The sequence below is a fragment of the Pseudomyrmex gracilis genome, unplaced genomic scaffold (genome assembly GCF_002006095.1).
Source record: "Pseudomyrmex gracilis isolate BER0280 unplaced genomic scaffold, ASM200609v1 scaffold_46, whole genome shotgun sequence".
NCBI lineage: Eukaryota > Metazoa > Arthropoda > Insecta > Hymenoptera > Formicidae > Pseudomyrmex > Pseudomyrmex gracilis.
In genome coordinates, this window is record NW_018020630.1 from 192,163 (window position 1) to 218,632 (window position 26,470).

Below are 26,470 nucleotides of genomic sequence, written 5' to 3' on the forward strand. Positions count from 1 at the left end.
GTTTGTATGCTGTACTACATACGTCCTCCCCGCGTATTATTTTTATCGGTAAACAAAAGCAAAAAAAAAAAAAAAAAACGCAGCGCCCTGTGTGCACACATAAATATTTCATCCCCGTAGGGCATCGTCTGCAATGTGAACGTGTGGATTTTAACGATGTTTATAATATTACATAAATTCAACAAAAGCAATGTCGACAGATTGACAGCAAATTGTTGCCTCTTTGACGACAATGTTTGTTTTTGACAGATTTTCCTATTAGAGAAGATATTGTCAAGTGAAATCCTCTCTCTTATAATACTTCATTACTACAATTATTGTGAATAGTGTGTTTCGTATACAATGGTATGTGTAATGCGGCACTTGCCTGCGACGTGTCGACTCGCACTCAGAAAGACGTGTGTATGTGTGTGTATGTGTGTATATATATATATAATATATCGTAATATACACTGTGTGTATATAAATATATATGTATACATATATATATATGTATATATATTTTATGTGTGTGTGTGTATATACATATATATATTTATATATATATATACTATATACCATAATGTATACTGAAGTTCAAAATATAATAAAACTTATTTATTTATATACATATATATATATATATATATATACATATATATGTATATAATGTCATTATATATAAGCAATATTTACAAGAAGTTCTGTTCACGATATTTCTGACCTTTCATTCGAGAATAACGATTACAATATAATGCTAATAATTTCAATTCGATTATTTAATTAGATAATTATTATACATAATATATATATATATATATATATATGTATAAGGATTAGGATCTTCCTCCTTCGTCCTTCTCCGTTTTAATGTATCTTACAGACGGAACGCAGCAAGTATAATAATGAACATTCGAAAAGATTCGAATGTGAAATTTATAAAAAAAAAAAAAAAAAAAAACACAAACTACTAAATTAATTTGTCAAATATAGTTTTGCCAGGAAGTTAGATTAATCTTCTTAAAAAAAAAAGTATGCAGAAAGAAAAAGGAGAAAGGCTATTTGAAGAGTTTAACACGATATTGTATTATCAATCTTCTCCTTTTTTGTCCGAGATAGCAAACTTCAAAAAATAACATGTTTGTATCTTGCTCGAATGTTTAATTTCTGACTAATTGTAAATTGTGAATTAGAATTGTGGTTTTTTAAGTATATATACTTGGGCGGTCACAAATAATCTTCGTAGAACTTTACGATATCTGAGTTCACATATTATTTCCTGATTAAATTTACGCACGCAATATTTAACTCTATGCGAGAAAAATATGTGTGCGATTAAAAAATTTTTTTCTCACACATCTTCCGTTTACATTTCTTAAATAGGCCCTTAGAGATTCGTTGTTATAGAATAAGATATACATTACTCTGATTACTAGACGATTTAAATAACAGGAACTATACAAGAGCGAAAGGGATAAAAAGACAGATTAAGAGAGAAAGAGAAAAAATGCTAGTGTTACAGTAATGGCCACTTATACCGCAATGAGTCATTCCTTTCATATTTCGTCGAGGAGCTCAAGCGTTGTTTAGTTTACGAGCTGCCCGAGGCAATTTATTCCTTCCTCGCGTCTCTTTTGTCTAAAGTCGCTGACGCTTTCTCCTTGTCGTGCAGTCAAAGATCTGCCTCTATTGAAAAATAAACAAGTCCGTAGTGAGCTCTCTAGAATCAATATGATATAAGCGGTCACTATCGTGCTTCTAACTGAGGTTTAATCGCGAAAAGTATCTCAAAACCTTGACACGAAATTGCTTTCACGTGCCGTAGGACGAGGAGGCCTAAAATTTCTTAAGTGATCTTTCCTTATTTTTGTTCTTTTTATTATTGTATATTCAAGAAAGATATAGTCTGTCGCAATGAAATTGATATTACGTAATGACGCGGATGTGGCTAAGGAGAACGAGAGAAGGAGGAATTATAGCTGTTAAGAGTGCGGTAGATCGATAGTGCGTGTCTCGTTGCCCAAAATCAAGCGTAATCTCTTCATGGGTGGTGGTGGCGGTGGTGGCGGTTCGAAAGTAAGCTCGCGCGATTTCTTGTGCCGTCTCTCGCGATCTTTGCTCTTGTGCTTCTTCCGTCGTTTACAATCCAATCCTTCGACACGCAACACCTCGTACTCCGGTTCAATGCTGTCCTCGCTAGTGCCAGACTCGGTAACGTCTTCCATCACCAGCGATCGCTTCATGCGCAAGGTCAGCTTCAGCGATCCGGTCTTTTCTGGTGTAACGGGACAAACTCGACAGTTGCTTGAATTGTTCATCTGCCATTGGCACTCGGATGAAGTCACATTTGATTTACGTGTGCTACTGCTGCTTTCATAGGCTGTTAATCTGAAAGAAAATGAGTTCTTTTGTTTTTTACTTACATTCTTGAAAAAAAAAAAAAAAATGATGAATTTACATTTTAAATTTATTTGAAATAACACATGTACAATAGAGTTCTCCGTGACTTAAGCCCTCTTGACTCTCTTGAGTTAAGGCCATCGACTCTCACCAGTTAGGTTCTCCTTTCGTGCTGTGACCCCACTATTGTACATTCGCGCTGATCATGCGCAGAACAAATCCTACATACGCATGTCAAGCACGACTCGAGAGGGGAAACTTAAGTGGTGAGATATTAGTTCCGACGACTTAAGTCAAGGGGAACTCTGTTGTAATCATTACAATTTTTACCTTTGCAAACTCTTTTCAACATCACAGTTTTCTTCCCATTGGGCACTGCTATTGGAATCCGCGATATGTTTGCTTTGAGCCGCCGCATCGGACGGAGGCCACGGCTCTTCTGGAACCAACACCGGTGGCTCAGTTTTATTGTACTCGTCGTTACACTGTATATCCTGTATAGGCGATACGTGGCGTGATTCATGCTTGCCACGTATAGACAATATGCCAACGTCCTCCAACATGCTCTCCTTTTCGCTAAATTCATAGATATCACCCTGAATACCCGAATCATCGTCGGCCTCGCCGATCTCGGTCGTTGTCGATCTCCGTCGATCCCTCCTCTGGCTTCTGGTCGATTTGTTCTTGCTCTTGTTCGATTTACGATGATTCTTTGTCTCTGCGATTTTGTCTTGAACACTTCCTGTCAACAACCTAAACTTGGACTTGGATTTGCCGCTCGATAGCTTTTTCTGCGACTTACGAGACGATCTAGCTCTCCTCATCAATGTGAGAACAGGACTCTGTTCTCTCATATGACCTGTTAAATCGCTATCGTAATTCACAGTCTGTATGTTATTAAAGTCCGTTGTGCTACTTTCTTCGATAATATCTACTCCGGAGTCTGTTTCTGTCGCGCGTAACGCCGATTCTTCATATTTGTCGGTTTCAATCTTCGCATCAACGTACGCATCACTTTTTTCAACAACGTTCTCCTCTTCCTGGCTCGAAATTTTGCTACTACGACACTTTATAACATCCTCAATACTGACTTTCGTTTCTACAACTTCCTGGGAATTTAATCGACAGACCTCGGCACTTTCCGAACGGCTTGCCGCCATTGCGGGAACGATTGGACTCGCGCAGCTTTCGCTCTCCACGTCTTTTTCCATAGTGTACTTCTGTATCAGTACACTGCATTCAAGAATTTTCGCGGGGTTTACGTCGCAGTTTTCGTTTTCCAAACGAGAACGGGCTCCGTCGTGCGAGATGTTGCTCTCCCGGAAATCTGCGTGTCGCAAAATTCTCTTATCTCCAGCTACAAGCAATGAATCGTCGTCGAAATCACAAGACGATTCTTCGTTCGGTGTCTTACGATCGTCTCGTTCGTCTAACGATAAGAGTCGTTTGTTGTGCGACTTGGATCGTTTCTTGACACAAATCGCCCGTTCAATCGCTGCGCAAGAATCGTTCTCGACATCTCGCACGGGTGACGAAGAATCACGATAATCTCTAGATCGACATGTATTACCATCGGAAATCAATTCTGCAGTATGTAAGCGTTGTTGTTGTACATGGATTTGAGACTTGGAACTTAATTGGATTGAATCACAGACGTTTGTACTATAATGTCTCTTTTTGTAACTGGAAGAATTAACGTTATCTACTGCCTTAGAATCGATCTCCGCGGTGATATCCGGTATTTCTCGTTCCTCTTCGTCTGCCGGCTCACCAGCGCCATTGAACTCGCTGGCGTCATCCATCTCTGTCAATCGCAGCGGACAATCGCTTTCGGTCGAGGATTCGGTCGAGATTTGCCGTCGTAATTCATCCAAGCAAAAATCGTGGCGCATCTCCGACGTGTTCGACGAATGATGCTTCTGGAGTCGCGAGAACAGATTCTCCTCGTGTACCGATAGTCTGTCGGAATCCTCCTTCCGATGACCAATATCTGCTACTTCCGTATCCTTCGGACAAGGCAATGCTGACTTCACACCGATTTTTCCTTTCTTCGATTCTGTTCTCTTGTGGAGCCTGTACGAATGTTGAATAAAAAAACATTTAATTAAAATCGAACTTGCAAATCGAGTTCGCAAATGAATCAAATAAGTTACCTAGACGATCTGAGTGATTGAGTATTTTTAATGGTGCCGCTTTCGCCGGTGTTGCCGTCAAATTTGCACATCTGTTTCTTCCGTAAGTTTCTCGTAACGGAAGTGGTGATCGCAGCAGAATGCGGTCGGGCCTGCAGCACGTTCTCGCCATTGTTAATCGTTGGCTGTTGCTGATTAATATCCGAGAAACGGCACCCTTGCGCAATTAGTAATTCGGCGTCGTACTTCGTGAGACCTTTACGTCGCAGTTCTTTCATGCTGAGAGACTGTGGCGCGACTGCCGCGTTCCCAACCAGAACCGCGTTTCGCTCGGTCAGAGCGGTATCGGCTTGCTGCTTGTTCCTGCTCACTGGCTGCTGTCGGTGTTTAGTTCGATTGATTCGATTATCTGTTTCCCTCAGACGATAACCTAAAATAAAATGTAGTAGACAACATGTTTTAATGATTTACATAATAAATATTGCGTCTAAGATACCAGATGACAGTTCTTCTCCCGGTTTCTGACTCGCAAACGCGCCGGTTCCTCGCCTCTCGCAAGTCTCGCATTCACAGTAACAGTTCCCATCACCGAAGAAATCCTCTCCGTAGAAACACGTGATTTCTTCGCCCACCTCGATGTCGCGTAATACCTTGACGCACGCCGTGTCTCTTCCCGTTGCCACAAACTGCATACAAACGGTACATAAGCATCAGTAACGTAATTTTGTATTTAAGCAATTTGTTTCAATTGCATTCAATATTAGTTAACGCACCTTGCAGTTTGCTCTACAGTCATGATTTATATATGCAGCAGGACCCAACCATAACTGGGCACAGTTCTTTCGACAACTAAACATTACAGAGAAATCGTTTTTTCCAGGATGTAGCAAGGCAGCTTCCTCCTAAACGCACATATGTAATATTAAATAACGATAAATAAATTCAAAAGTAAAACAAATTTAAATTTAATTAAAAAATGTAAATAAAAATTTTACTTAATTTTAATCAAATAATTAAAATTAAATTAAAAACTAAGTTGTCAAATCCAAAATTTTGCATATATATTCTATAAAGTTTTAAACCTTATCGCTAAGCTCTGCAATGCAACCGACAAGACAGGAAATTTTGTCATGTTTTAGCCATTTTCGGGTTGCACATATTTTTGCACCCTGTTGTCCTTCCATGGTATATCTGTAGCATGGTTCTATTGCAAATCCAGAATCTTTGTCAAAAACACGTAAATATCGTTTGATCTAGAAAAAAAAAACAAATTATAATATCTCTTTTTATAAATAAATTTTCTTTTTTATTTTAAAAAATAATTTAAAACAGCAGTAGCAATTTAAATGTGCACTATTTCTAACTTACATGGTTTTCCAAATTGATTTGTTGTTGCTTAGATTTTGTGTGGGGAAGCCGTGCACCCCAATCTCCGCCCATTAATTTTTTATATGTTTTTTCATAATTTTGAGTTTGTATAAATTCACAGATAATTTTTCGGAGTTCATCTTTATTTGCTTTTAATGGTCTATACCTGTTATATAAAAAAAGAAAAAAGAATTTTAATAATCTATTAGTTTAGTCACAAGCAACATATTATCGCCAAATAAATTGTTCCATCCAGTACCTAATATTCATTTTATGTGTGGTAAATCCTAAATAAGGATCTAACACAAGAGATGTGGCTAAGTCGTCATTGTCAGAAAGCTCCTTAGGTGTCATTCCACATCCTCCACCACTGTTGGGTTGCATCTTTGCACCCACTGTACCACCTAACCTTCGCTCCTGCTTTCTTACTGCAGTTGCCGAGGCTTGAATCGACAAGCAGTAATCCACCACCATTCTGCAATGCTGACTTTCACTAAAAATAGAAAAAAAATCACTTGTTTTGCAATGTTAGTGAATTTATTGTAGTAGATTTGTTATTGCATTCTTAATACGTTAAAGATTATTGCACTCTTAGAGCATATCTATGTGAGGAATATATTTTATTGAATCATCAGGTTTGATGGTGTATCGTATTGTTTCAAACAACTTCCTCAACAACTGAACGAGTCAATTCCATTGACACAACCTCGTATCCACTTCTATACAGTCCACATCAGAGACTTCAAAGTACAATGATTGAAACAAAAAAAAAAAAAAAAAAAAATTATCACATTTATACCGAACACAGTGCAGACTTGATGAATTTTTTTCATCACATTGAAAAGATATTTATTTGCACTTCTTAAAGAAATTCCACGGTTGCACGCACTGGGGAATCGATATTAAAATTTGTTTTAAAATGTAACCTTAGCGCTGTTACAAAGTGTCAAACATCACAGCAGAAACACAAGCGAGAGAATCGCGTGACACTTAGGCGCACATTTAACTTCTTTCGACAGCACTAAAGAAAATTGTATCGACAGAGATTTCTCAAATTAAGTAATACTTGAACAAAAAATCACCATCAAACCTGAAACTCGATCGTGAACTTGAGGACGAACCAAGCCCATCGAAGCGAGCCACTAGTGAAGAGAAAGAGGGGACATCGCACGGCGTGCTACTATTCACCGGAGTTGATCAAGGAGCACGCCGTCCCTCAGAGAATCGTCCTGCGAGACGCGACGTCGCGACGAGCAGCGTCGCTTCGGGACATCGAGAACGTCGCGTCGCCAAGAGCTGCCTCTTGTCGGAAGTCAGCGCCACGGATGAGATGGACGTCGTCCGATCCCTTCGTATCGACCGGAATACTGTGGCGGCCTACAGGCGCGCGTCGACATAACGGTCCTCTTTCGCTAAGGAGGACTGCGGAGGTGTGCAGAGGACGGACCCTCGGCCGTTTCGTCGTCCGGGCGATCGTCCGTAGGCGACGACAGGAACGCGTACGCGAACGTATCTTAATGGCGGGGGACGAGAAAAAAAAAAAAAAAAAAAAGAGACGAGGCAGGCTTGCGCGACGACGTAGAGGACTTTCGTCGTCGCAGGATGACGCCGGCGTCACCTTCTTCGACGCAGAACTAACGCGAGTCAACTTCTGTCAACTTACCGCGAGCACACTCTCCCGAGAAAGGATCTCTCGCATCTTTCGACTCCGTAAAAACTAGAGTAGCGCAGCGACGTGCCTCTCGTGTCGCGGCAGAGACGCGTTTGTAGTAGCTATCATGGCAGGTGTAGAACTCCGAATAGGATATTTGACACAGCAGCACGAGAACGCGAGACAATGCGACGCGACGACCAAGAGAGACTCACTATACGGATTCGTCACAAATTTTTTTTCTTTTTTTTTTTTTTTGTAATTTTCTCCGCGTGCGTACGCGATGCAACGCGACGCGTTCGTGTATCTCCTTGCAAAATTCGTTGGCAACAGATGACGATGACGATGACAACGACGACGACGACGACGACGACGGCGACGAGAGCCGTCGGCCCCGCGTCCCCGACGACGCGCCTCTCGCGCTTTCTTCCTCGATTCCTCAAGCACGAAACAGATAGGAAACAGAAAAAGTAATATAACAACAGCCGAGTGTCAGTTGCGATACGGACTCATGTTTTGAAATGTCGCACAATGTCGTCTCGCGTATTCACAACGTCGTGTCTCGGACATATGCGTGTCCCTCGTCAACGAGAGGAGCGAGTGCTGCCGCGCTCGATCTCATCCGCTTTTCGCGTCGCCGCGATTATCGCGACGCCGTGCCTCATCTCCGCGGCAGCGCTTCGAGATTTTTTTATTTACTCGTGGCCTGGCCAATTTAACCAAAAATGCATGTGACTTATAAACCATTCGATATAACAATTAGATATTGTTTCGCGTAACGAGCCTAGTGAATCGCGGAGGTGATTCCCTCCTAGTGATTTACGCGCGGAACAGCAGGGCATGCAGCGCGTTTTTTCGCTCTCCGAAATGAGAATTTTCCTTTTTTTTTTCTTTTCAGGGACAATTTTTCGCGTGTTACCTGCTGGATCCGAACGAACGTCTTCGAGATAATCCAGAAACATTTATTGCATACAATTAAAAACAATTTTGTAAAAACTCTTTGCTATATTTATATTACACATTTTTATACATTTGCACGTACCTACACAACATGTACGCACCACAGTCGTGCGTAATTTTCTTTAGTTTTATATCACGAGCAAAAGAACAAAAAATGTGAATTATACATTAAAGCTTTGATACGTACGGTGCTTCGATATAAGTAACTCGGGTTTTTTTTTATTTTTTACACAAATAAAAACGTTTGATGTCAATTTTTACTGTTTTACGTTACAACGCAAATTGTCGCGAAGTGAAATAAGGTTAAATGTCTCCGAGAGGTTAGAGTTGCCAGTTCTCTTTAATGGAGATCGTAGGTCTTCACGCATGTGCTTGCGCAAGCGCCAACTTGACAGCGTGCTGAAGGAGTATGGAATGTAAAAAAAAAAAAAAAAAACGGACTTCTCGATAAACATATACAGGGTGTCCCAGAATTGCCGTACAATCTCTCGTAGGCAGGTAGAAAGAGTAAAACTGAGTCAAAAAGTCCTAAACCATTTTTTTCTATTATTTATAATAAAGGAGTAATTATTGAGTAAATCAGGCCAATCAGCGCAGACCTTTAGCCAAGCACACGTCAGTGAGCGCTCACACACACCAGGCGCGCGGCTCACTGACGTGAGCGTCTGGCTAAAGGTCTGCGCTGATTGGTCTGATTTACTCAATAATTACTCCTTTATTATAAATAATAGAAAAAAATGATTCAGGACTTTTCGACTCAGTTTTACTCCTTCTACCTGCCTACGAGAGATTGTACGGCAATTCTGGGACACCCTGTATATGTATTAAAGTCACTTCTCTCGCTTCTCTAGTTTCTTCGTCTTCTGTAATATCGAGCTTATATTGCTCCACTCTCCTTATATACGGTCCTGTAAGCGCGCGACGCGTCAGTCTTCGCTCATTTGTTGGCGCAAATCGGCGCAGCGAGCACGTTGCATATACGATAGCTCTCATAGATAAAATTTTTATATATAATAGGTATATGATATTTGATCGAGCAAACGCACGCGTGATTGTTAAGAAAAAAATCTCTTTTTTTTTCTAAAAAGCAAAGAAAAATCTCCTCGTGATGACAACGGAAAGTGTCGCCGGGCCGATCGGAACGGACATGCACCACGTGCCGAAGGAAAACTATATGAAATCTATAGCTATGCCGGGAAATATCAAAGCTGGAGTGATCGATTTCGTGGCCGGTTCACTTGGTAATGTTTCCAGCAGAAACGTATAAATCATTTCTGTGTTGTTAATTAAATGTGTTGTGGTTCCTCGATGTGCGACTCGAGTGTACAATATACATACAATTTGTACGCCAAGTCTGTGATGCTATCTTTTTGTTTACTTACGAATATACGTGCTATCGGGCGAATAGAAAAGAGTGGACATGCGTGGCAAAACGCTGATGCAAGAGCAAGCATGCAGTGGAAATTGCCATGACAAGTTAGTGGGTTTGCATCCTACTTAAGAATCGTCATTTATCGTGTTCATACCGAATTGCGAAAAAATAGAGAAATAGTAAAAATTTATAGCGGTTGTTTTGAAACAGCGATTTAGAATGTAGAATCGAAAAATGTAAAAAAATATGGAAAAATAAAGAATTGAAAGTTTATATATCTCAAAGGGGTATATATTTTACTGTTTGTAGGAGAAACTCATCTTTTTTTTTAAAGTAGATTAAAGAAGATAACACATTTCGGAATTACGATGAGTCTACGTGTTATCTTCTTTTACGCAACAACTGATACACACAAGTATGTTTAATCAAAAAAATCAGAGCGAGAAACAGAGAGAGAAAGAGAGACACTCCGATCTCTCGTGAAAATTAAATTCTCGTCGATTTTTGTACACGTGTAAAAAACAGTATATTGGACTAAAAAAGTTGAAAAAAAAAAAAATATGCGAACAACTCCGATATAACTTATGTTTGCATAAATTATGCTATGTATTATTATTTTTTAATTTTTTTTCCAACAGGCGGTGTAGCCCTCGTATACGTGGGCCAGCCGCTGGACACCGTGAAAGTGAAGATGCAAACGTTTCCGTCCTTGTATAAAGGCATGGTCAATTGTTTTCTGCGTACTTTAAGAACAGACGGTATAGCAAGGGGTTTGTACGCCGGAACGATCCCGGCAGTAGTCGCTAACGTTGCGGAGAATTCGGTGCTGTTCGCAGCTTACGGTGGAGGCCAAAAAGCAATCGCTCATTTATCAGGTAAATCGTAATAAAAGACTTGGTTACATAAAGAAAATTGAACGGAAATCACACCTTGCTCCGAGCTAACGTGCAAACTTTTTCTCATAGGAGTGCAGAATGTGAAGGAGTTAAGTTCCTTCAGTAACGCCTGTGCCGGTTTTTTTGCCGCGTTCTTTTCCTCGCTTACATTATGCCCGACCGAATTGATAAAATGCAAGTTACAGGCGATGAGAGAAGTCGAACAAACTCAAACAACTAAAACAGTCAAATCCGTGGTGATTAATTATCAAAAAATTTTTAACACACATTGTTAATTTCGGATGGCAAAGTTTGATAACGTCGTTGTTCTTCAGAAATCTCGCATAGGACCATGGGATTTGACGAGACAAATTTTGAGGGAACAGGGAATACGAGGCCTCTTCGCAGGTCTTTCGTCGACGATAGCTCGCGAAATGCCAGGCTACTTCTTCTTCTTCGGCGGTTACGAAGCCACGAGGGAATTGCTGGCAACGAAGGATCAAAGCAGAGACGATATCGGCTGGCAGAAGACGATGGTGGCCGGCGCGGTTGGCGGTGCGATGCTCTGGCTAGCGATATTTCCCGCGGACGTTGTTAAAAGTAGAATACAAGTCCGTGTCTTTCCTATATTTTGAATTTTCATCCTTTTATTACCGAGAGTTACATCGTTAATGTGTGAACTCTCGAGAATATTGAAAGATTTGTAGTATCTTCTTTTTTCCTGTAACAAAATATCTTTTCTGTCTCGAAACAGGTACAAAATTTGAAAACACCTGCTTTACTGGTGTTCAAAAATATTGTGAGACAAGAAGGAGTCGGCGCGCTATACAACGGACTGATGCCAACTCTAATAAGAACAATACCAGCGACCGCGACTCTATTCGTCACAGTGGAATATACGAAGAAATTTATGTACGAGTATTTTTGAATGATAAGTCGTATTCCTGCGGATTCTTTTTTGTACTTATATTGTGTATACAACGCAAACCTGATATTTATTCTGCAAGAGAGCATCAAAAAGTTTAGTTCAATTGAAATAGTGAAAAAAAACTGTCATATGTGTAAACCATACCTCATGATTCCAAATATAAATAACAGAATAATATGCAAAATATATGCTTTGACAATAATATATAAGAAATTTTTATACAATATTTTTGTTAATAAAAAACATGGTTGTTTTATAATATACATTTTATCTAAAAGAATATATATCAATATCTATTTTTAATTGATCGTTCAACTGATTAGACGATATTTTATAAATGTTCAAAATATTGTAGTGTTTTTTGTATGTATTATATATNTATATATATATACAAACACAGACACGCGCGCGCGCACACACAGCAAACCATAACGCGCGTGAGCTTAAAAACAATTATAAAATCTGTAATTAATATAAAAGTTTTATAAATTTTTAGAACAGGTCTAAATTGACCGAATTGATTGAAGCCGTAAAAATAAATTTAAAAAATTAAGAAGGTTTTCTCTTTCTCGTTCTTTCTTATATCATGGTTACAAGTCGAGATATACATTATCAAAATTCGTACGATATTATCTGCTAGACTGTTCTGATACATCATTCTTAAATACAAAGTATTTAATGTAATTACACTTCTCTTCTATCGATCTACATTCGACCCAATTATCGTGCGTTATCTGTAAAATAGTTTTAAATGTTTGTTAATTTGTTATAATAATCTAATAATAAAGGCTGAAATTGCATTTTGATCGTAAGTATTATAAAACTGTATGGTCAAATTTGTTTTTTCTTTCTCTGTTATTTGAACCACTACTCAATTAATAATTATTAATATTATACTGTACTATTTAATTAATAACTTACTAAAAGTGGCGTGTATCCAATTTTGGACAACTGTCTTATTTTCGCCGCTAAAGGTCCAGTCGGTAAGTTACTTTGTCTCAACAGAAGAAGAGGATGACCTATGACAAGGGCGATCCACCTGACGTCATTCCATTCCTCTTGGTCTACGCGTTTAATATCGCTCGGAGCAAATTGCGACAGAAATTCGCTCGTTGGTACGAGCTGATTTTGTTTGTCCAGACAGAAGACAATGTCCGGCAGCAAGTAATGAGGCAACGGTCGAATGACCGATATATTCGACATTGTATTGAACAATTCCTGTTACGCGCGAAGAACATTTATAAAAAGAATATATATGTACGTATAAAGTAAAACAATTACATATATTGCAACTAAATAAACATTGTGTACCTTACATGTTTCCAACACACTTGTGAGAAGCACATTCGAACGACTTTTTTCTGTAGAAGACTTGGAACTATACTGGAAATGTTTCTGCAAAATGTTCGCGCGATTAAAATTTCATTACTGGTGTATAAATTATCTTCTCAAATCTTTATAACATCTAGCGCAAAGTTTCGATTAATTTGCATACCCTCTCTAAAAATGTGAGTAAAGAAGGTTTAAGAAACGGACCGTCGTACTCGGGCACTTCCACCTTAAGGCCGTAATCAAGTACACAGTATTCGCGTGAGAGAACGTGATAGTTTCCTTTGCTGGATGCATGAATATATTCAGGTGACATAACATGCTTGATTAGATCCGTAGGATAAATACCCAGTACCGCCAAAAATCCAAGAAGACGTGAAGCTACATATGGAAACCTATCGCAAAAAATTCTCATAAATATCTCTGAAATGCAATGTCTTTTCTTAAGAAAAAAACTTACAAGACATGTAGTTTAACTAATAAACCTTGCTGAAAATATTTTCTCATTATGAGCTTACTTTGATATCTCGCTTGCTCGACTTGTGTCCCACGTAGTCCTCAGTTCTTCAATTACGTTTTTATAAATACTGTTATTTGGGTCAATGTTAAGACAAGAGAAAACAAAGATGAGTCTCTCTATGTCTTTTAATCTTGCGGTTTTTAACTCGCTATTGAATCTAAAATTATGTTGATTGTATGCTTTAATTATCGAATCTCAGTAGTTTAAAAGAAAAGGTGTGATAAAAGAAATTTACCGTTCGATTATTTTATCTATGATCTCCTTATCGTATAAGGCAACTTTTGCACACGCATGTGCAATATGAATCAGGGACATCAGTGTAAACCGCGATGTATGTGGCGCTAGAACTTTCAATAACTCTTGAAGTGTAGGAATCTGTGTTAATTGCATACTAAATCTAAAAAGCAAGAACGTTGAATTAGCATCGATTTATATTAACAAAGACAAACTATTTGACAGACTATAATATTTTACCTCATCTGTTTTAAGAGAGCTCCTATACTAACACTATCCACAACATCTACTTCGGCAATAATTTTTTTAATTATACGATGTAAGAACTCGCCGCTTCTGAATGGTGTGCCAGTTTTGAAGAATCCTAACGATGCTACACCTAATTCGTTAATTGATAAATCATCCATATATTGTTCTAAACAATATTCAAACTCATACATATTTATGGGTGGTTTTCGACATATATTCAAAAAGAACAAAACCTGCACCAATTCGTGAGGACTTAGTCTGTGTGGTTTGGCACCTATTTTCTTCATAGAATACCATATGTACTGATTTTTCCAAGGTGTATACATTGCCAGATACATTGTGTCGCAGAGTAACAGTGTTTCATTGATAGGTAAGTTTGAGAAGCGCTGTATACATTCTTTATCCAGGTAATCGCAAAGAGTTTGATAGAATCTAAATTTCTGTAAAAGTTCTCTAAGTGGCACCAGATGCTTTATCAGTGTCAGTAGATCATCATTACTTAACTTTTGATAATTTGAGAGCAGCATATTGAAGATATTTTCATATTTGGCTGGATCAATGCTTTCTTTGCTGTACAAAATATTATATGATAATTTCTTAACAATCATCAAGATCTGATCTTGTGTTATTAAGTTGCACTTCTGTTCCAGAATCTCCAGTGCCTCCTCGTTGGTGATATGAGCGTATGTTGTATTTTGTTGCATTACGGTATTCTTGTAATGGGTTGAGTTCAGAAACAATTTGCGAGCATAATCGTTCTCTCTCATCTTTTCTTGTGAATCAACTAACAAGTTCTTTGTCTCATTATCGACGACGTGCTGATTGTCGGTAGCGAGTACAGCAAACTCTCGATTCCAATGCGAATTGAGCTTCGTAAATGCCACATGATAAGTACGTGGCCACATTAAATTGCTGAGCTTACGCTTCGAAAACGAGTCGATTACACATGGATAGTTTTTTTGATAATATAACCTTATCATCCGGCAAGTGCACCGCATAAGAGTTAACCTTTGCGCAAATACACTCATTGCGGAAAATTAATTGGATGGATGTCTAGATTGAGAAATCATTTACAACAAGTTTTCTTGTACAAAATTTGACAATAAAATCGAATTTGTCATACAAATTTTCAATAGAAGCTAGACTTTCTTATGGAAAATTTATCAATCGAAATAGATCGTGATTACCATCTCGATCCGAAAAATATAGCTGTGCACTGCACAGACAGGATCTCCCTCTGGCACAAGATTATTTACTTGATTTTTTGTTTGTTGAGTCCGTGCTACATCTCTTCTTCACAGATAGCGCTTTTGACCATAGGTCTGTTCTTTTTAGAGCTAAAACTTACACAATTCATCTTTTTCTCTTCACAGAGAAGATGGCCATGAATTTAAAGGCCGAAGCACAGACTTTTGCATAATGCACAACGCATAAAGAGAATCAACCAATCAAAGCTTTTTAGAACAAGAAGTAGGGATGAAAACGAAAAACTGGATTGGTCGATTTTCTTATGTCTTATGCGTTATGCAAAATTACAATTTTTCATATGAACCCTGGCCGCTCTCAGTCTTCTCTCTGCTTTTTACTTCAAAGAAAAAGAAGAAAAAAAAACCAAACCAATCGGTTGGATGTGCGTAGTTACGCTGTGAATATTTTTGGACAATTGTCGGTGTTTTACACCACTTTCTTTGTTATTATCTTTAATTTAAACAAATACACAACTCCGTGGCTTGGCGTCAGGAACCCAATCCACGGTTTTAAACCTGTTATCAAAAAAACATAGAATGGCGTATGGACTAGCTTTATAGGTCCAATGAGCCAAAAGAGCACCAAAACTAGAGTCCCTGTAGTATGAGTCTGGACACAGTTGTCTTCAATATTATTGGTTGTGACAAAATATGGCGGAACCAATAAGATATCTTAAATTTATACTTCACGCGCGGTATTATTCAATAGGGGATTGAGCAGAATAGAAAAATTATTAGGATTAGAAATTAAAAACAGAGATTAAATGTAATGCACAATGCAACAAAATAAAATATAACATAAATGAATATAAATATAGGTTGTATATCATGCAACCATGACATACTTCCTGTATTTATGTTATATTTTATTTTTTGTCATTGTATAGTACATTTAACTTTTATTTCTAATTCTTATTCTTAATATTTTCTCTATTGTGCTCAGGGCTGTGTTCAGTTAAGCAAGATGGAACGAACTAATGGAGGAAATGCAGGAAATACAGGAATTGGAACTAATGAATTCCTGTATTTCCTGCATTTCCTTCATTAGTTCGTTCCATCTTGCTTAACTGAACACAGCCCAGGCTGTAAGAATATATAAGACAATATAAGAAGATAAATTTGTTATTACGTTTTATTTTACATATAAAAATACAATGAAATACAAGTATATGCACACAATAAACACATAAAAATACAAATATTATTAATAGTAAAATAATATTTAATAAAAATAAAAATATTATTTAAAATATTATTTAATATTACTTTTTTACTTATTTTATAATAGCCATTATGTCGTGCAATAGTTTTACTATTATAAATTTTATTTTTTAATCTACCTTTCTTACAATTAATTTTTATTCGAAGTGAAATGTACTTACATGTATTTTCTGTCTTTGCGATGCTTACTTGTAACGTGACTCGATTGTTTCTTGATCGTTTCCGACGCCATGTTTTGTCAAATTCCTAACTGTGTCCAGACTCATACTATAGGGACTCTAACCAAAACCAAACCAAGGAGAAAAAAATGAATGGTGCAAGAAGTTCAGCTAAAAAGAACAGACCCGAGAGAAGCTGCGATGTAAGCGCCACGTTTTGCGCATACATTAAGGTAGTTATTGAGCTTCAGTGGAGCTCATCCACTTGTACTTGTGGCGTACCAACAAGTAAGTGTAGAAAGTAAAGAAAAAATTGAGCACCACTGACACGCACACACAGAGTTCAGCATATATGTGCGCGCACTTTCTCTCCTCTCGTCTCTTTCATAACATGTTGCCAAATCTTCACTTACTTATATTTTACAAAACTTTGTCGTCTGCTAAATTTAAAAAATGAGCAACTTCTTATTCGAATTAATATTAAACAAAACCGTTGACACACTTGAAACAAACACAATAGATCCGTAATAAAATTATCTGTATGCTCCTAGTTTTTTAGAAGGATTGTAAATACAGTTTATTATCTAACATTGAAAACGTTACCCGCTAGAGGCTCAAGGATAGGCTTTGTGTGTTAAAAAGCTGAACTTCAAAACCTTATATCTTTTTTTTGGTACGGCTGAGCTTTTTGAGATTGAACAATATGATAGATTGCTTACTTAAAAATGTATATTCCAAATATGAATAAGATTGTAAATAGACTGAAAATCTCAATAACTACCTTAACTACATAAAAACCAACCCAGTGAATAACAATATTGATTTGGTTCTGTTCTGTGCTGATGTGTTAGGTTCCGCTGCGCACGTCAATTCGATATATTTCTATTATCGATATTTGCTGTCGCTTGATGAGCGCGCGATTCGATACTTCGACAATCGCAATATATTGCGCGCTTCGATATATATTCAGTCCGGCCGTCAGACGCAGTAGACGCGCAACACGGAGCGGAACTACTTTCAAATTATGAGGTAAATCTCGCATTTATTGTCGTCTCGCGCGTAAATGTCATTAATTAACATCGCGCACGCGCCGGGCGATAACGATAACAAGCGAGTTTGACGGTGAAATTGTAACGCGATTGTTCGCGCTCCCGCGAGACACAAAATGGTCAGCGCACGACACGAGAAGTTGAAGATTCGAATTGTCTTGTTATTTCTCGCGTTTATTAACGTATCGCCCGCGAATATTAATAGTGCGCGCGTGTCGCAAACTGACAGGTATACGCATATAAATTGTATCGGGTGTTTAAACAATGTTTAATCAAGTGTTTTTCATGCCGTTTGTAATAGTGTATAAATTCGAGGCTACATATCCAACAAAGTAAAGTAGATGTAGCACAGATTCGAACTTAATATTTCTATACCGTTTAAGGCCTGTTCTACAATACAGTCGTAAGTCGTAAGTCGTAAGAAATTGACCAATCACAATCGATTATTCTTCTGTGATTTATCTGTGATTGGTCAATTTCTTACGACTTACAGCTTACGACTGTATTGTAGAACAGGCCTTATACCTGAAAGTGAATGTCGCTCCGTAGTGTAATTTCTACATCCACTTTTGTAGATATCTAGCACCGAAATCAGCAGTCGAAAGCATAAGAAACTACAATACGATGGGTTCGTTCTCAGATTTCTTTCTGATATATATATGTTGTCAAGCATTCCCATTTTTTCTAATCTCAACTCTAATGTTTCGCGCGGAAGAATCATCGCACACAAAATAGTACATATATGCATATAATAAAACTCTTGACCATATTAGTTTAAAGTTATTATATTGATTTACAGAGCATAATGTACCGACTATCAGTAAGCATCGCGTTTACCAATAGTAAATACCAACGTTGTATCTTTTTAAAGAAAATATAATGTTCAATATACAAATAATTCTAAAAGTGCATATAACTTTTCTAGTACATTTTTATACTGTTTTAAATTATTTACAGATTATAAATGAAAATATTGCGGTTTTTGCTTTTGTAAGAAGAGATTGGAAGCTATTGTCTGAGAGATGAGAGGGAGGGCGTGCGTGTATATGTACGTATATAGTGTAGCATATAAAAACAATTTTACAAATTTATTTATCGCTAAAATCAAAAGTATAAAAACGTTTTAAGGTTCTTTTAAATACAGAAAATATAATGACACACATACACACACATTTTGTATATTATATAGATTTTGTTAATAATTTGATTTTATGCATTATTCTGAAATTTATGCGAGAGAAGTTTAAATAAGATTTAAGAAATATATATAAGAGTGTGTATATTAAAAAGTAATATTCTTACTTTAACAATTTTATTAAACAGAATATAGATATTATTTATTTCTTGTTTTATCTCTTTAGTTTTTTAAATGTATATTAAAACACTCTTTTACATAGAATTAGTTATTGTTTTTTTTCGAAGATATGTATTTTGCACAAACAATACTAGGAATAAAAATAGATATAATTACATTACATTAAAATTTGATATATTCACAAAGTGTGTGTGTGTTTGCATATAATATTGTACATAAAATCTTTTATTTGAATTTATACATATTATTTCAACAAAAAATAAAACAATTATTTGTAATGTTGACTTTTCAGCTTGTCAATACTTCGAATTTTGACACTTATTTTTGTTAATTAGGAATTAAACAACAAACAATTTCATTATTATATAAAAATTGCGATCAGTTAAATTAAGGATAACAAAAAAACACGTTTGATCCTTGAAACTCATTGTTTCACCTTCGATCATTTTTTTAACCCAACGAAGTGTAACGCGCGACGCGCGCAAGCTCCGAACAGGTGAATGAGCACGGGAAGTACACGAATGATGAACGTCGGGGATGCGGGAGACCGATAGAGGATACGGGCGTCGGATGGTGTTGGATCTCTTGACGGGTGCATCGATGTCCACTGGCTCCCAAGGGAAATCCACTTCATGATGGGAATCCCATTATTTCCCGAGCGATATAAAAGTAGGTAGTCCAGTCGTCCACGTGCTGTCCAGTTGAGGCTATTCCGACGGTCGCCCTCCATCCTCCCGCGCCACATTGAGGCTCTCTTTTTCTCCGTTTCCCTTTTCCTTCTTTTTTATAGTCTATTTCTCTCTTTCTTTCTTTCTTTCTTTCTTTCTCTCTCTCTCTCTTTCTCTTTCTCTTTTTTTTCTCTTTTTCTCTTCACTTGCACTGCTACTATCGTCTTCTCTCGTTTGCTTCCAGAGCTCGCTCTGTTCTCCGTTCATTCGCAATCCATTTGACTCGAGTTTGTTTCTCGAAGGCGAAAGATTCCACAAAGGATCATTTTTAGTATAGATTAATACTATATATTTACTTATACCCGCGAGATTCGACTCCATGTATACATTCTGATAAATTCAAACTTTCCTACTTTTCGATTGAAAAATAGGAACACTTTCTTAATTCAACTACCGAACTTCTTTCGCAATGTTTTAGTTTAGAATAAACTGTGATAGGATAATAGTTTTTTTTTTTTACACACAAGATTACTTTTATTAATAGCAACAGTAAAAGAACGAAACAAAACTTCGATGTGATCTAGAGTAACGTAGACAAGTAGCCGTGTATCCATCATCTTTACTCTTAATTGTTTTAACTTAGACGTCATATTTTTCTGACATATATCTTTACAATTTAGTTTGTTAATTCAGTCTATCGTACAACGAGATAAATTATATTTGGATAGTTGGAATCAAAACAGTAGCGCGCGTAGATCTGGGCGAAAATAAAACTCAATATCGCTACGATTCAATCTAAAGCGTCTTTCGTCGAAGCAATAGACGGAGGTTCTATGTTGAGAGAGCGACTTGATAAAGAATTCCATCCCGGGCTGCTGGAATGGTCCTACAAGGTGCGGGCAGTATAAAATAAATATGTGAGACGCGAGGGGTGGCACTCTCCAGAAAAGATGGACGCCTGGAGAGGGCGTGATGGCGAGTGCTGCCTTCGTAGTAGGGTAGAGAGTGGAGAACGGGCTAGGTTGGGTGGACCGTGCGGAGATCGGGTGTAGCACTCGCGTGTGTGTTGCTGGGTAATTGATTTCTTTGATACCACCCGCGCCAAAGGAACATTGTAGATGCCTGCCTGCGTACGTAGAGCTCGCGCAGGAAGGGACGAACACCTCTCTCTCTTTCTCATTCTTCCTCGTTTTACCCTCGTAGGAACCGACGAGTCGGGTAAAGAGAGGAGAAACCCACCCTAGGATATAGAATGTAAGAAGGGGGTAGAATGAGAACGATAGCGGATCTACCGTTCCTCGGATCGATGGGTATCTCCTGCGCCGGACAGGGCCCGGACTCTTCCATCTTTTCCCCGAGGATGACCAATAACAAACACTGTCGCTTCTCTCTCTAATGGAGTTTTTATCGATAAAAAATTCATTCCCTTTTCTCCTTTTTTCCGCGGACGGTTCTTACCCGTTTCCTCCACTAACACAGACGGACACCAACACGCTCATTCGCACGACTGACGCGAACCGCCACCACCTTTCCGACACTTTTCGAATGCAGCCTATGGAACAATTCTTGCTTCGCGATGTCTCTCTTGATTACGACGTAGTTGTCGCATTTCACTCGGGATACCGAACAAAGATATCGTAAAAAGAGAGTAAAACATTATTATCGATAATAATTAATGTTCTCGCGCATTGTGAGATAACTATGTATTGTCGGTGCAAAATGTTAAGAAAAAACGCGTAATAAAAACGACGAATCGCAGTTAATAATGTAGATATATTAGATACGTGATATATATATATATATATATACGTGTTATAAATACAATTTGTTTTTACAATTGAAAATTTCTAATAAACCTATGCGATGATCTGTCTTTTCTCTTTTAACAATTTACCACGATACACGCGCGTAAAGTGAAACTGAAAAACGAAGTAGAAACCCAAAAAAGTTTTAAAAAGTTTACGCGCGGAAGAAACAAGTGACTCAAATAGTTGTGAGATTGTGATTGTCACCTTGTAAGATATGCAAGGTGACACGGCGGATGTTGGAGAACTAGGCAGTTTGTGGTCACCGAACAGTGTGAGTGCGGGGGCGGTTGGCTTAGTTTCGGCTGACAAGAACCGAGAATTCGAGCTTCGTCGTCGTGCGCTGACGGTATGTATCGATTGTTCGGCGATATAATGCCAGCCACGCACATGTGTATCATACCATGCGGGTACCTCGTGTCAAGTTTGTATACATTTTCGATTCTCTTTGACTAGTGTAGTCACAGACGGTGTTTTTTTTTCACAAAAGATATTTTGTGTAAGTTCTCTATCGAAAAAAAACATAAAAAAACAAATATGTTTAAGACTTTGCTAAATATAGCAATCAAATATGTGAAATAAGTAAAAGACTTAAAGAATGAAAGAAACACTGCAACTTTATTAGAGACAAGAAATGCGGTAGACAAATAATTTATTGCAGACATTAAAAAGCGAAAGTGTGCTGTTGAATTGAGAAAAATATTTACACGAGATAGACGTCAGTTTTTTGGTAGTCGCAAAAGTTTAACAGCACCGGAAAATGAAATTTTAAACATGCTTTTTCGAGAAGTTGACAAAATGTAGAAATTATTATTTATTATTTTTATTTTTATGTATTTTTTTTCCAATATCTGTAAAAATCATTTTATTTTGAAAAAATGTTACATTATTCAAAAATTTGTTTCAAAATTCCGTATACATTTATATTCTCCGAATAATCAAGGTTGATGCGTATAAATGTCTGATTGTAAAATATAGACGTGTAGGCGTGTGTAGGCGTGTTATGTAATTGCACGTAATTGTATTGCTCTTGCACTGATCAAATTGCTAAATTATTTAAAACAAATTAAACATAGAAATATATCAAAGTATCAGGTACTTGTGAATATATAATTGAAATCATTATTATTATTAACTTTTATTTTGTGAGTTATTTGTTATTTTATTCAAATAATCATAAGTATAAAGAAAAAATATAATAATAATATAATAATAATAATAATAATAATTCACGTGATCATAAATCATAATCAATATTTTTACAATATTTTATATTAAGCAGAAACAACTATACAACTGTTCCGTTTTTAAAAAATATATATCCAAAAAATGTACGTTTGAATACAACAAAAATACAACATAGTGTGCGCGAGGAAGCAGGCGAAAAGCAATGACGTTACTCAAGCGAATGTTTAGAGAGACCAACTAAGTTGACAAAGCGTTGGTTGTGAAGAGTTGAATCAAAGAGAGATAGAGAGGAAGAGAGACGGAAAGCGAGAGAGAAAGAAAGAAAAATATTTTATACTTTTCTAAAATAAAGTTTTTAAGAGAGAGACTATATATTTTTTTCAAATATTACATAAAGAAAAATTATTTAAAAAAATATGGATATTGTTGTTTTATATATATGTATGTAAAAGACAAGAATAGAATGTTAAAACGGATTGTCGGTTGATTGTGTGCGGTGCAAAGGTAGTTGGTGACCACGATGCCCGTCATTCGTAAGGATGTCCAGCGAGACGGAGAAGATCCACGCTCGAAGAAGGTCGACAAACGAGTAGCGTCGGCGCTGCCCTTGCAAGCTTTCTCGTGTATTGATCCTCATAATTCGAGCGGGGGTGGAGGGTGGCAAAGCGGGGGCGACGGGGTGATGGCGGCAGAACGGTTGGGGCTAGAAGGGGAAGCACAGCAGTTGGTAGCGGAGAGGTGGCGGATAGGGGGGCTTTGAGCCCCACCTCACCAACCGAGAAACGTATGCGTTGAGGCACAGAACACGGCTCGGGGTGGCTGGAAGAACGGAAGAAAGGAAGGAGCGAAGGAGGCAGAGTAGGGCACACCCGCGACCAATAATAATCCAGCCGCGTTATGATAATGTCATATCATAGCGCTACGCGATATCTCTATGCGTTATGATTGGAGCCCCGAATCTCCCAATGGAATCGCGCAAACGTGTCTTCATCCATATTCATACAGAATTTTCCTGTCTCTCTTCCTCTGTGTTACATTTGCAGAATACATATCTAACCGTAATCTCCCACGGTTGAAACTAAACTGATGAATATTTCAAGAAAGACGGTTCAAGTGAGTACGTCAATTTAAAAATATGTTTTTAAAGAGAAAATTTTTATTACAATTAAACTTGAATTATTTATTATGCTGATATTTATAATTTTAATAATTTTTAACATTTTTAATTCGCACTGTGGACTTTTTTAAAATAAACGCTTATATATAACGAGTGTTGTTTGATGTAATTTGAACGCTCTTATCTGCATAATTTTGTGACAGACAAATATCATAACACATAAAATATTAGTAGACATATAATTAACTGAAAGAAAACCACATACATAAACATTTTTACTTAAATTTAGTTAATTACTTGGTTGAAACCACTTTAAATTCTAGTCTTGAGTTTTCTTAACCGGAATCCGAGAAATCTTTAAAATTATAAACATTTGCAAACTATGTGCGCGTTTTCTCATTTTGAGATCATGGAAAACGTTTCACCGGCACATTTACCGTAACGCAACACAGCGACTGTTTGTATGTACATACCGTAGCGCCCTGAGTTGCTCTCCTTTACATCGATATTTCTTTCCCCGCGATAAAATTCAACCTTTCAGCCGACCAGTGTTTTACGGCCAATAGGAGGCTAGGAAGAGAATCGCCCGAATAGCGCAATACACGTAGGTATGGCGTTTTATTGGCGGTGAAAATGGGTTCGTATATAGCTTTCGGAGTATGGTATCGGAGGATATTGATCCTCGCGCGTCCGTCAAGCAGTCTGATGGTCTTCGAGTCTTCCCCGCTCCTGCGCTTCTCGCTCTCATCGTCGCTTTCTTTCTGTCTTGCATCTCACGATACAAGAAAACTAACTCATACAACTGTTCGTTGCCTCGTGTAAAAATTGTGAATACCTTTATCATGATCATAACGCTCATTTTCTCGCAATGATAATATATATTTATTACATATATGTGTGTGTGTGTGTGTGTGTGTGCGCGCGCGCGCGCGTATATAAGCTTTTTTAAACTTAAAACTATTAAAATTGACATTTGATTAAATACATATAAATATTTTATAAGTATGTCGAAAGTAATGATAAATCTTTTTTGTATCATGGTGTTGGTTTCGTCACCGAGTGAATTCCTAATTCTTTCGGAAGAAACGTCTCGTCAGTTCCGCAGGAACATAGGGCGCACAATGAGAAAAGAACGTCGGGTGGCGAAAAGTGGACAGTGGTCTGTAGACTGGATAGAAGATTTGCGCGCGCATCTCCGGCGCCCCACCAGCATAGATGACCTTTTGAGCCCACCTACACACGAGTAGAAGTCGTACCACTCCTTCGCGAGCATACCGCGAGCAAGTTGTTGGCGCACCTCGATGGGTGCTCCTTGTACTCGTTGTTCTCTCTTCTTCGGCGGAAAAATTCAATATTAATAACAAGGCGGGGTAAAAGAAAAGTCCGCAATGCGCCAAAGGCGCGGCGGATCGCGCATCCGCCATAAACCTTCGCGATTTCGCGAGGTGTGAGATCATAATGCCGACCAATGAGTACGCGAGGGCGTACAGTCCACGAGGATAAGACCGATATGATGGATTTATGGATCTAATAAAAAGAGCTCGCGGGATTGGCCCTCGCGGAATATGACGGGCGGGGCTGGCAACAGAGACGGTACACCCCGTTGAATTCAGCCACAACCACCAGCGTCACCCACCCTTCCGTCGTCCTTTACCTCCTCATCCACCTACAATCTCCCTCGCGTTCCCCTGCAGCGACCACGAGAAGGGGAGAACGTCCTCTCCCGTCCTCCGTGATGTCGAGTGGGGATGCAATCTTGATGTATTTCACCTTCTCCTCATCTCTCTCCTTCTCCTTTCTCTCTCTCTTTCTCTGTCTCTCTCCTTCTCTCTCTCTCTCTCTGCTCCTCTATCTTCTCACTTTACGTTCTTTTTCTTCTTCTCTCTTTCTCTTTCATTTTCGTCATTTCTGCATTTTCCCGTTTCCTTACTACTTCCTGATCCTCCTCTATTAGATCTTGAGATCAGACGACGAAACAAGTGAAAGCCGTATGTGAAGTTATATTTACTCACCCGTAGATGGTTCTTAGCACTTTTGGTCAGTTCTATTTGGATTCGAGTATTTTTTTTTTTTTAATACAAAAAACGACTTATTTGATTTTAGTAGTTTTAGTAAAACAATTGCATATTTTTTTTGTTATAAATAATAAATATAGTTTTTATAGTAATAATTTTTCTGAAATGACTATAAATTTCAGTTCAGATAAAAATTAATATTATCGATATTTACTTGATAAAAATCAACACTATCGATATTTACTTTGTAACTTTTAGACACAAAAGTAACGATCATAAGTACAAAATATTACATTTGTAAAGTGACATAAAATTTCACTTATTTATTTTAAAGTACTGCAACAAATCCGAGAGATAATAAATACCATATGATTTCGAACTGTTTTAAACTTTATCGTTTTTGTGTTGAAAGTTACGACTACAGATAATACACACACACACACACACACACAGACAAATATACACAGAGCGTCTCGCTGCGCTTATAGAAGCGCGTTCTCCTTTTTCATTCTCGCTTTCTTCTTTTATTTCGCTACTCCCGGAAGTTCTATACAGAACGAGTACTGAGAATGCTGTATTGCAAAGATTTTCTTTCCTTATAAAATTTTATTGTTATCAGAATAGCCACTCTGCATCGATGCTTCTTCTCGTTTTCCTTATGCTTCAGTAGTTTTTAACGTTTGTTACACT

General features: G+C 37.7%; 3 protein-coding genes across 12 annotated transcripts; 1 reads left to right on the top strand and 2 right to left on the bottom strand.

Annotated features, from left to right (window-relative positions):
• Positions 1-669: 669 nt before the first annotated feature.
• Positions 670-8,763, bottom strand: LOC109853314 (histone-lysine N-methyltransferase KMT5B). Of its 7 annotated transcripts, none has more exons than XM_020425292.1 (9): positions 8,678-8,763; positions 6,139-6,372; positions 5,880-6,045; positions 5,594-5,764; positions 5,285-5,413; positions 5,008-5,197; positions 4,533-4,941; positions 2,710-4,452; positions 670-2,367 (listed from the first exon to the last, which is right to left on the bottom strand). In XM_020425292.1, exons 2-9 carry the CDS (start codon positions 6,351-6,353, stop codon positions 1,962-1,964), a joined length of 3,429 nt encoding a protein of 1,142 aa, XP_020280881.1. In that variant the 5' UTR covers positions 6,354-6,372; positions 8,678-8,763; the 3' UTR covers positions 670-1,961. The 7 variants fall into 7 exon arrangements, with proteins under 7 accessions (XP_020280881.1, XP_020280875.1, XP_020280876.1 ...); XM_020425286.1 differs by lacking the exon at positions 8,678-8,763 and adding an exon at positions 8,573-8,662; XM_020425287.1 differs by lacking the exon at positions 8,678-8,763 and adding an exon at positions 7,543-7,910.
• On the top strand, positions 8,702-11,864 carry LOC109853316 (mitochondrial ornithine transporter 1). 3 transcript variants are annotated; one of them, XM_020425295.1, is made up of 6 exons: positions 8,702-8,810; positions 9,579-9,731; positions 10,501-10,737; positions 10,828-10,994; positions 11,073-11,348; positions 11,492-11,864. In XM_020425295.1, the coding sequence occupies exons 1-6, from the start codon at positions 8,798-8,800 to the stop codon at positions 11,663-11,665; spliced, it is 1,020 nt and encodes a 339-aa protein (XP_020280884.1). In that variant the 5' UTR covers positions 8,702-8,797; the 3' UTR covers positions 11,666-11,864. The 3 variants fall into 3 exon arrangements, with proteins under 3 accessions (XP_020280884.1, XP_020280885.1, XP_020280886.1); XM_020425296.1 differs by lacking the exon at positions 8,702-8,810 and adding an exon at positions 9,307-9,507; XM_020425297.1 differs by lacking the exon at positions 8,702-8,810 and having other exon boundaries at positions 9,639-9,966.
• Positions 11,865-12,071: 207 nt separating this feature from the next.
• Positions 12,072-15,339, bottom strand: LOC109853317. 2 transcript variants are annotated; one of them, XM_020425298.1, is made up of 7 exons: positions 13,989-15,337; positions 13,750-13,911; positions 13,513-13,671; positions 13,161-13,389; positions 12,977-13,060; positions 12,587-12,883; positions 12,072-12,399 (listed from the first exon to the last, which is right to left on the bottom strand). In XM_020425298.1, exons 1-7 carry the CDS (start codon positions 15,023-15,025, stop codon positions 12,295-12,297), a joined length of 2,073 nt encoding a protein of 690 aa, XP_020280887.1. In that variant the 5' UTR covers positions 15,026-15,337; the 3' UTR covers positions 12,072-12,294. The 2 variants fall into 2 exon arrangements, with proteins under 2 accessions (XP_020280887.1, XP_020280888.1); XM_020425299.1 differs by lacking the exon at positions 12,072-12,399 and having other exon boundaries at positions 12,797-12,883; positions 12,982-13,060; positions 13,989-15,339.
• Between the last annotated feature and the right edge of the window lie 11,131 nt (positions 15,340-26,470).